The sequence below is a fragment of the Arachis stenosperma genome, chromosome 3 (genome assembly GCF_014773155.1).
Source record: "Arachis stenosperma cultivar V10309 chromosome 3, arast.V10309.gnm1.PFL2, whole genome shotgun sequence".
Classification (NCBI taxonomy): domain Eukaryota; kingdom Viridiplantae; phylum Streptophyta; class Magnoliopsida; order Fabales; family Fabaceae; genus Arachis; species Arachis stenosperma.
Window position 1 is genome coordinate 42,005,735 of NC_080379.1, and position 12,123 is coordinate 42,017,857.

Below are 12,123 nucleotides of genomic sequence, written 5' to 3' on the forward strand. Positions count from 1 at the left end.
ATATTTGGCCAATATTTAAAAAATTCTAAATCTAGAATTTTAAATTCTAAATTCTAATAGTATAAAATAAAGTATTGAGTGCTAATATTAATAAAAAAAATCCAAAGAACATTTGTCATTACTAGTTAAAATGGAGGAGTCCAATGTGTAGCATTGATATTCAAGCTAAGGGTGATGATGATTGGGAAGTTGATGAGGGTATAAACATTATGAATGAGATATTATAGTGAGAGTAATGGTTTGTAAGACCATGTTGGGGAAGAAGCATACATACACGTTACTAAAGCAACCGAAGACTACTTTTCTATGTCTTAATTACTTTGTTGTCCGAAGCAATTATTAACGACAAAGAAAATGACATGTTCCAAAGAAGTTGTTCTTAGAGTCTTCAATTATGCCTCAGGCTATTTCCATCTTCTCCTCAATCATGTCTCAACCTCTTTTCAGCTTCTCTTCCTCTTCCTCTTCTCCCTCGCTATTTTTCTCCTCACCTTCTCAACCTTCACTGGCAGATTCCCCTTAATCCAAAGGTCTTGTTAGTTCCACCTGCATGCTCTTGTTATTTATATATATCCCTTTTATCCTACGCATTCTTACATGTTCCTATTAGAATAATGTTGCAGAGATCAGCAATATGAATATGTGTTTTCTGAAGACGACGAAGAAGAAGAAGAAGAAGAAGCGCAACAAGGATATGGTCACCATGCTGAGAAGGTGAGAGATCATGTAGCAGCATCATCTGCAGACTCAATCCATGGCAGGGAAACCCTTTTGTTTGAGGAGCCTCAGAAAAAGCAGCATTGTTCTTATTCTGAAGAGTTTGCAACCCCCCGAGAGAGCTTGAATGAGCAAGACTCAGAATTTATAGGAAGAAATGCTGATTCTGTTTCAAACTCTGTCTCATTTGCAAGCAGACCAACCTCTACTATCACCATGAACACATATAAATGTAACAAAAACTCCCAAGGTATATCTTAATTTCACACTCACAATCTCACATTTGTGCTTCATCTCTGATGCTACAATATAATGTTACTTTCAGCAGATGAACGTGTTTGTGTTGGAAGAACAACAAAGAATAAGAAGGTGCAGGAGGCAAAGCTCACCAGGGATGATAGGTTCTTTATTTTTGATCCAACCCATCAGTTCCAAAATAAGAAGCTGACTGTTGAAGATAAGCATCATGATGATGATGATGATGATGATGGTGATTCGTGCATTGATGGTTCTAGTTCTACACCTAGGGTCTCCTCTGAATGGAGGAGCTCCATTCATTTCAAGGATTCTGAGACAGAAGAAGCATTGTCTTCATCATCTAGAAGAAGTTGCCCCAAGTGGGAATCATATACTTTGTTCCAAAAATATGATGAAGAAATGTCCCTCTTAGACAGAATTAGTGCCCAGAAACTTGAGGAAACGGGTAATAACACAACATCCATAATTATTAAATTTATAGGGTTTAATTCATTAACATAGTTGCCTAATCCATCTTCAGAGTATTTAAGATCCATGGAAGCCTCTCCAAGATCAATTTCAGAGCGTATTGCATCAAGTGTGAAGAAGAAAGCAGGTGATATAGGTCACAATAACCCATATGGGGAACTAGAGGCCGCTTATGTTGCACAGATTTGCTTAACATGGGAAGCTCTTAATTGGAACTACAAAAACTTTGAATCAAAACACGGCTGGCGCCACGAGGCTGATAGCGGTTGTCCTGCCAGCACAGCACAGCAATTCCAGCAATTTCAGGTATTGCTGCAGAGATACATTGAGAATGAGCCCTATGAACATGGCAGAAGACCTGAGATTTATGCTAGGATGAGGCTCTTGGCACCAAAATTGCTTCTAGTCCCACAATGTCCAGGTATATATGACTTCACATATTTGATAGTATCTAGATTAATTTTGGAGAAAAGGACAAAGAGATCCTTTACCTTTTGGCTCACAAACATTTAAATCTCCCAACATTTGAAAATACATTTAAGTTCCTGGTTTTTTCAAAATCTGAACATATTGATCTCTACTGTTCATTTGAGTTTATCAGATCAAATGAAAAAAATCAAACGTGACTCTCATTATACTAACTGCCCATACAATGTTTATGTGGAAGAGTTTTTAAAATAGGACAAATTAGATCTATGAATCGATGTATCTAAATTTTAAAAAAGTTAGGAACTTATATATATTTTCAAATTTTTAAGAACTTAAATATCCACGGACAAAAAAGTCAAAGATCAATTTATTATTTTTGCTTAATTTTAGTTTAACTCAAAAATGTTATATGCACAGCAAATCTGGTAATACATCTAACATGATTGAATAGTTAAATTAAAGAAGAATTGTTTTGATTGAAAATGAAAGATTGGGAGAATGATGAAAAGCATGGGAGTATGGAGAGTAGAATATCATCAGCGTCATTCCTGAAGATAATGGAGGATGGGATCCGAACATTCATGAAGTTTCTAAAGGCTGACAAAGAGAAACCATGTCAGATGGTGGCCGCTTACTTTTGGAGAAATCGGAGAATCACGGTTGATCCAACACTCCTCCGCCTAATCAAGAAAGTTAATCAAAAGGCAAGTTCCCAATTCTAAATTCAATTTATATGGTGGCTGATCTTTTTTGTGCATATAATATTTTATATAATGAAACAAGTGCTAACGTATAAGATGTAAGCAAGGTTCAGAAGAGGAAGAAGGTGAAGGATGTTGGGTTGAGGAAGAGAAAGCTTAGAAAGGGTGAAGAAGAAGAGATGGATGTGTTAATGGCAATGATAGACTTGAAGGTGGTGTCGAGGGTGCTGAGAATGAAGGAGTTGAGCGAAGCGCAGTTGCATTGGTGTGAACACAAGATGAGCAAAGTTAGAATCGTCGCAGGGAAGCTTCAAACAGATTATTCCACTCCACTTTTCTTCCCTTCAATCTAATCCATGCAAACCAAGTGACACAAATTTAATTTAACCAACACTAGCTTTTAGTTTTGTCTACTTTTGATTTTATCTGCATCAAAAGAAGATTAAGAGAATAAATAAGTTACAGTTACAACTTACACATTAGACAATTAGACAGGTAGAATAAAGCAGTAGTAAAACAGTTGATACACAATAAAATTGTAATTTTGTTATATTATTATTTATTAGCTTCAATAATAACATCACTTGTCCTTATAAAGAAATAGAATAATATATCACTTGCACATGATCTTTTATATATAGTTTTCTGTTCGGAGGGGGGTAACATGTATTTTTAACCCGTTTCCTTGTTGTTTTATCCACTTCACTGATTTTATTTTGTTTTATTAAAAAGTAATCAGTATGATTAACTGAGAACACCTCTTAATCACTAAAAAGAAGAATTGTATTTTATTTTCCGCAAAAAACTAACCTAACTGAAATACAGATACTTTTTCTGCTTGTGTACTTATGTGAGAAATTTTGTTAAAAAAATTTACCCTTTTTAAATAGATGAATAGCTTTTTCTTATTCATGTTCACAACAATCACATCCTTTTCTTTTTTGGGAATTTATGTTCACAACTTGAAAATTTCTTATTTTTTTTGGGGTCATACATTGCGCCTTCTACCAATATGGGCACAGAAGTGTCCAACTTTTCTTTTTTTTTTTTTTTGTTCATTTTTATTCATTGCTATCCAATTTGAAAACATCATACAGTTTTATACCAAAAATTAAAAAGCATAATAGCCGAAAATGCGTATAATTTAATACGAAGTGTAATGGAATATTTTATAATGGATATATGAGTTATAAAATGAACATCACCCATAAAATCACTCATCCCAAAAGCTTAAGCTGATTTTGGGATTTATCAAGAATCGAACTCTTGATCTTTCAGATTTAAAGTTCTAATGCCATGTCATCAAGGATCGAACTCTTGATTTTGGTATATTTGTTCTGCATCTTCTTTTTTTGGTCTTCTATCTCTTTTATTTGTTCTGGTGTTAAATCCGTATGATGTACGTGTTTATATTTTAATTTGACATAATAAATTAAAAATAGTATTTTATTACCATAAATTTTTTAACTTTATTATAATATTATCATTGTCATTATATAATAAGTGTATTAAATATGTTATTTTATATTTATTTAAAGTAAAATATAAATAAAATAATTTAAAATTTATAATACTTTTGAACCATAAAAAAGAGACCTGAAAAGATAAGAATATATATAATTATATTGGTAGCATGTTAATTTTGCACTGAACTTTATATCAAAAAATTAAGGCGAAGTCTATGGTGTAGATACCATAAATTATCTACATGTATAGAAGTAACGTGTTATAATTTTCTTAGTGACACCTAGTTCTTTTTTTTATTTTTTCTTCTCTATGACAGCAGTCATATCAATGACACATTACAATTTCAGATTTTTGTCTCCTTAAAAATATATAATTAGCAGTACTATTAAATTAGTAATCAAAGAATTTTTTACCAAATATACTGGACCAACTTTTTAATTATATCTCATATAGTTAAGCCTTGTTATGATCTATTTTTTTATTTTTTTAATAATGCAATATATTTTTATAAGTTACGTAGCATGGTTTTTTTTTTTTGCACCGTTTATTTTTTTTTTAGAACATTGTTTCTTTTTTCTTTAACACTTTTAGTTATGATAAATAAATTACAGAAAGTTCTTAGGTGGTAGATCTTAACATAATTAATATTCGTGACTTTTTGGTCTTCAAATTTTTGTTGAGCATAGTCTACATATATTTTTAAATAACTTATTTATAAATTAAAATTTTATAAAAAGATAATTAATATTCATAATTTAAATCATATAAGTAATTTCATCAAAATAATATTTTAAACATACACATTTATTATTTATTCATAAATATATTTTTTTATTTATATTATATCTTAATAATAACATGTTCAAATAATATTTTAGTATTTATTCATAATTATGTAATTTTTCTTTTATTTATACTATATGTATAATAATGTGTTCAAATATTATTTAATAATATAAACAATTTGTAATTTTATAAGAGAAGAATCAATTTTTTTTGCAAGCTTTATATACTTGGGTGTTTTTAAATCTAAATAAATATAAAAGAAATCAAACTTCATTATTTAATTTATTATTATAGAATTTTTATTTTAATTTAAAATAATTCATTCGATTAATATAACTAAAATTAACTATAAATTATTTTATATAACACATACAGATTTAATGATTTATATAACACATATAGCAATATTTAATTGGATTTGTATGTGTTATATAAAAATAATTTATAATTAATTTTAATTATATTAATTTAATGAATTATTTTAAATCAAAATAAGAATTCTATAATAATAAATTAAATAATAAAATTTGATTTCTTTTATATTTATTTGGATCTAAAAACACGCCAGTGTATAACACTTATAAAAAAATTGATTCTTTTCTTATAGAATTGTAAATTATTTATATTATTAAATATTATTTGAACACATTATTATACACATCGTATAAACAAAAAAAACACATAACTGTGAATACACATTATTATACACATCGTATAAACAAAAAAAACGCATAACTGTGAATAAATATTAAAATATTATTTAAACATACTATTATTAAGATATAATATAAATGAAAAAATATATATTTATAAATAAATACTAAATGTGTATGCTTAAAATATTATTTTGGTGAAATTATTTATATGATTTAAATCACGAATATTAATTATTTTTTTATAAAATTTTAATTTATAAATAAATTATTAAAAAATATCTGTAGACTATATCCAACAAAAAATTTGAAGATAAAAAAGTTACGAATATTAATAATATTAAGATCTACAACATAAGAACTTTTTGTAATTTATTCACCATATTAAAAGTGTTAAAGAAAAAAGAAATAATGTTCTAAAAGAAAAAAAAATAAGCGGTGCAAAAAAGAAAACCATGTTTGTGTAACTATAAAAATATATTGCATTATTTATAAAAAAGAAATTAGATCATAACAACAGGCTTAACTATATGAGATTTAATTGAAAAGTTGCCCAGTATATTTGGTCAAAAACTCCTTGATTACTAATTTAATAGTACTGCTAATTATATATTTTTAAGGGGACAAATTAAAAATCTGAAATTGCAGTGTGTCATTGATGTGGCTGTTGTCATAGAAAAGAAAAAAAGAAAAAGTAGAACTAGGTGTCACTGAGAAAATTATAACACGTTGCTTCTATACATATAGATAATTTATGGTATTTACACCATAGACTTCGCCAAAAACTAATAAAAGCTTATCGACAATATAATATTTTACTAACATCATTAGATAAACAATTGCCATATGATGTTGTGCTCTATGTTACACATTTTATTTCAAGTCTGAAAGTATAGTTATAGATAAATTAGTTAAATTTACGACAAATATTCGTACAAAAGTATAAATCATAACATGTTACTAAAATAAAAATACTATTTTTCTTACCTAAATATTATTAAAAACTTCTTTGAACATGACATTTGTTGTTGACGACTTTGGATTGCTATCTTAGCCTAAAATTAGAATGTTCAAGCCATTGCGACTCTTAACTCTTGACAAAGTAACGTAAAGCTATCCATAGGTGAATACTGATTTTGGTAAGTAAAATCTTACATGTGATAATGATTTAAAACATAATGAAATACCTTGGTTTTTCAATATTTTTCTCCTCTTATATAATATCCCATCAACTAATAACGCCCAAGTTGCATTCCAAATACAATTTAGTTTGCTTTTGCTAACACTATTAGATATTAATAATATCGCAAATAGTTTTCTCAATTGATGACCAAACCTCATTAATAACTGTGATATTATTGAATGTTTTAGGATAATATTTGGTATAGTATCCATCTTTCATACAGGGAGATTTTGAGCAAATGGTCCACGAATCATATATGCAGACACAGCTATAAATAATTTTGGATATCGAACAGGATCAGACAATCCTAACAATATTAACTGGTCAATTTAAGTTGTATTTATTATCTTGTGGTCTCCACTCAACCACAAAAAAAATATGAATATGTGGTAGACCTCTCTTTTAGAATTTCTACCATCTACATCATTATAATAAAAAGATAAAAAAATAATATGTTACAAATAAATTATCTATCTTATATATATGCTTTGATAAATATATAACTGTGCAAATAATTTAACGAAAATTTTTTCTAAAAATAAGGTTAAATGATGAGTAATACCTGCATCTAGCACTTCGAATAGAATCCATTGCTTAAGATCGGAGATTATCATGTCAAGCTTAATTTTGAACACTTTACATAATATATCTGGTCGGTCTTCAACCTTTAAGTTATTTGGATTATTAACTCTACCAATCTCTTGCCAACAAAATAAGTTAAAATAACAATTTAAAAAGATGAGAATATTAAAATGTTTAGATTTATAAAAATAAATATTATCCATCATCAATCTCTAATTCAATAATAGTATACTTGGTAGATTTGCCATCCTTTTCAAGAGTCATCTCATTTCCAATTTCAACAAGATATCTAATAACATCTAAAATAAATTAAAATAAAAAAAAGTTTGTTGTCAATACATTTGTTAAAAAAAAAATACAGCCGAAATTATTAATAAAATAAATAGATTTATAAATAAATTATACTTTTTCTAAAACAATAAACTTACCAACTAAACAGGTGTAATTGTACCAAGAGCATTATTGAGAGTGTCAAAAATTCACACAAAATTAAATTCATATCGTGGGATACTTGATGATTCTGGAAGTCTATGCAAATCGGTACTTTAGTTTAAATTAACCACATACTCATGATGTGTAGTCTTGAAGTTACCCTCTGGTGCACGAATTTGTGATCCGCACAACTAACCAGCAAGTGTACTGGGTCGTCCAAGTAATACCTTACGTGAGTAAGGGTCGATCCCACGGAGATTATTGGTTTGAAGCAAGCTATATTTATTTTATTAATCTTAGTCAGGAGGCCAATAAGATTAATTGGATTTAATTGTAAGAAGTCAAAGTGTTTAAAATTATTAGAAAAATAAAAGAGAATCAAATTGTTACTTGGTGTGCAGCAATGAGAAACATGTTGGAGTTTTGGAGATGCTTTGTCCTTTGAATTTCTACTTTTTCTTGAAATCCTCTTCCCACACGCAAGATCCCTTCCATGGCAAGCTCTATGTAGGGTGTCACCGTTGTCAATGGCTACTTCCCATCCTCTCAGTGAAAACGTTCCTATGCTCTGTCACAGCACGGCTAATCATCTGTCGGTTCTCAATCAGGTTGGAATAGAATCCATTGATTCTTTCGCGTCTGTCACTAACGCCCAGCCTTCAGGAGTTTGAAGCTCGTCACAGTCATTCAATCCCAGAATCCTACTCGGAATACTGGTGGACGAAATTGTGATTCTTGATTAGTGGCTCCTTGGCATGTGCCAAAAAAGTTAAACTAACTCAACTGACTGATTACTTCCTTTTCACAATTCCGTTCAACTAACCAGCAAGTGTACTGGGTCGTCCAAGTAATACCTTACGTGAGTAAGGGTCGAATCCACAGAGATTATTGGTTTGAAGCAATCAATATTTATTTTATTTGTCTTAGTCAGGATGCCAATAAGGTTAATTGGATTTTACTTGTAAAAGGCCAAACTACAAACTTCTTAAAATTGTAAGTTAAAATAATAGGGAATAATAGAGTTACTTGTTTATAAAGGATTGTGGAATATGTTGGAGTTCTGGAGATGCTTTGTCCTTTGAATTTCTACTTTTCCTTGAAGTCCTCTTCTCACACGCCTGGTTCCTTCCATGGCAAGCTCTTTGTAGGGTGTCACCGTTGTCAGTGGCTACTTCCCATCCTCGCAGTGAAAGCTAATGCACGCACTCTGTCACAGTACGGCCAATCACCGGTTGGTTCCCGCTCCTACTGGAATAGAATCCCTCTTTTGCGTTTGTCACTAACGCCCAGCAGGTTAAAGTTTGAAGTACGTCACAGTCATTCAATCCCAGAATCCTACTCGGAATACCACAGACAAGGTTTAGACTTTCCGGACTCTCATGAATGCTGCCATCAATCCGGCTTATACCACGAAGATTCTGTTGGGGAATCTAAGAGATATTCATTCAATCTGATGTAGAACGGAGGTGGTTGTCAGGCACACGTTCATGGGTTGAGGAAGGTGATGAGTGTCACGGATCATCACCTTCTCCACAGTTAAGCGCGAATAAACATCTTAGATAAGAACAAGCGTGTTTGAATGGAAAACAAAGGAATTGTATTAAATCATCAAGACGCTGCAGAGCTCCTCACCCCCAACAATGGAGTTTAGAGACTCATGCCGTCACAAAGTATGTAATTCAGATCTGAAAATGTCATGAGGTTCCAGATAAGTCTGTAAAAGTTGTTTAAATAGTAAACTAGTAGCCTAGGTTTACAGAAAATGGATAAACTAAGATAATTGGTGCAGAAATCCACTTCTGGGGCCCACTTGGTGTGTGCTGGGGCTGAGACTAATGCTTTCCACGTGTGGAGGCCTTTCTTGGCGTCAAACTCCAAGTTTTGACGTGTTTTGGGCGTTCAACTCCGGATCATGACGTTTTTCTGGCGTTTAACTCCAGACAGCAGCGTGTACTTGGCGTTCAACGCCAAGTTACGTCGTCAATCTTCGCGCAAAGTATGGACTATTATATATTGCTGGAAAGCCCTGGATGTCTACTTTCCAACGCCGTTGAGAGCGCGCCAATTGGACTTCTGTAGCTCCAGAAAATCCATTTCGAGTGCAGGGAGGTCAGGATCCAACAGCATCAGCAGTCCTTTTTCAGCCTAAGTCAGATTTTTGCTCCGCTCCCTCAATTTCAGCCAGAAAATACCTGAAATCACAGAAAAACACACAAACTCATAGTAAAGTCCAGAAATATGATTTTTGCCTAAAAACTAATATTATTTTACTAAAAACTAACTGAAACATGCTAAAATCTACATGAAATTACCCCCAAAAAGCGTACAAAATATCCGCTCATCACAACACCAAACTTAAACTGTTGCTTGTCCTCAAGCAACTAGATGAATAAAATAGGTTCTAACAGAAATTAAGAAGTAATATATATTTTAGAGTTTTAAATGAAGCTCAGATTCTTATTAGATGAGCGGGGCTTGTAGCTTTTTGTCTCTGAACAGTTTTGGCATCTCCCTGTATCTTTAGAATTTCAGAATAATTGGCATCCTTAGGAACTCAGAATTCAGATAGTATTATTGACTCTCCTAGTATAGTATGTTGATTCTTGAACACAGCTACTTATGAGTCTTGGCCGTGGCCCTAAGCACTTTGTCTTCCAGTATTACCACCGGATACATAAATGCCACAGACACATAACTGGGTGAACCTTTTCAGATTGTGACTCAGCTTTGCTAGAGTCCCCAGTCAGTGGTGTCCAGAGCTCTTAAGCACACTCTTTTGCTTTGGATCACGACTTTAACCACTCAGTCTCAAGCTTTTCACTCGGACCTTCATGACACAAGCACATGGTTAGGGACAGCTTGATTTAGCCGCTTAGGCCTGGATTTTAATTTCCTTAGGCCCTCCTATCCATTGATGCTCAAAGCCTTGGATCCTTTTTACCCTTGCCTTTTGGTTTTAAGGGCTATTGGCTTTTTCTACTGCTCCTTCTTTTTTTTTTTTCTATTTTTTTTTCGCCATTTTTTTTTTCGCAAGCTTTCTTTTTCACTGCTTTTTCTTGCTTCAAGAATCAATTTCATGATTTTTCAGATCATCCATAATATTTTTCGTGTTCCTCATCCTTTCAGGAGCCAATATTCATCAAATTCAAAGTACAATTTATGCACTGTTTAAGCATTCATTCAGAGAACAACAAGTATTGCCACCACATATAATTAATTATAGTCTTTATTACTAAGAACTCAAAAATATAAATTACTTCTTTATTCTTAAAAAAAAATCTACTACTTTATTCATGCCTGATGATGATGAGAAAAATAAATTATAGCTTAATTGAAAATAAAATCAAAATAGATAAACTAATTACTACTAAATATCTCCTAAGGTGAATTTAAAAAAAAATGCTATCACTAAGTTAAAGCAGGAAAATTAAAGGGAAAGAAAATTGGAACTTAGCAACCTGTTGTTTTGAGGAGTAGGTGCTCCTTTAAAATATGTGGTGCTTTTTCATGGATTAATCCTTTGGCGCTTTAGCTCCCTTAGATTCACATCCTTGCTCTTCCTGTTCTCTCAGGTGCCATGATCTTAATGAGTTTTAGCTCAGTGATCATGGCAAATCACACCAAACTTAGAGGTTTGCTTGTCCTCAAGCAAAAGAAAGGAAAGGAGAGGAGTAGAAGGAGAGGTATTTTCGAAAAAAAAAAAGATAAGATGAGTTGAAAAAGATATGAGAAGAAATTAAAAATAATTGAAAAAAAATTGGATTGAAAAAATGATTTGTCTTTATGAATTAAGATGCATTTGATATTTTTGAAAAAGGGATTTTTAGAAATTAGGATTTTTAGAACACTAATTTGAAATGAGGGATGATATTTTGAAACATGTTTATGCAAGAAATCATGAATTGAAACTTAAAAATGTAGAAAAATTGTAAAGAAAAACGAATTTTACCTCCTCCCCACCATCCTGGCGTTAAACGCCCAGGATGCTAGCAAACTGGCGTTAAACGCCCAGAAGGTGCATCTTTCTGGCGTTTAACGCCCAGAAGATGCTCCTTCTGGCGTTTAACGCCCAGATGGCTACCCTTACTGGCGTTAAACGCCCAGTGGGAGCTTCTTTTGGGCGTTTAACGCCCAAAGTATTTCTTACTGGCTTTTCATGCCAGTGAGCTTCCAAATTTCCCTGTAACTCTGTGACTTCAACCAATTGCTATTTCACCTTTTGAAGATACTTGGACTCAAACCTGTAAAGAAAATCAATACGAATAAAATTAAATTTTGTGATTGGCTGGGTTGCCTCCCAGCAAGCGCTTCTTTAATGTCTTTTAGCTGGACTGAGTTTTAATCAAGTCTCAGTTTGAGCATTCTTGCTCAAAATTGCCTTCAAGATAATGTTGACTCTTTGTCCATTAACAATGAACTTTTTGTTAGAGTCATATCCTGAAGCTCT

General features: G+C 31.8%; 1 protein-coding gene across 1 annotated transcript; it reads left to right on the forward strand.

Moving 5' to 3' along the window:
• Positions 1–354: 354 nt before the first annotated feature.
• Positions 355–3,062, forward strand: LOC130970665 (uncharacterized). The gene is made up of 6 exons (XM_057896822.1): positions 355–530; positions 624–967; positions 1,046–1,420; positions 1,496–1,864; positions 2,362–2,576; positions 2,687–3,062. Exons 1-6 carry the CDS (start codon positions 355–357, stop codon positions 2,924–2,926), a joined length of 1,719 nt encoding a protein of 572 aa, XP_057752805.1. The 3' UTR covers positions 2,927–3,062.
• Positions 3,063–12,123: the final 9,061 nt, after the last annotated feature.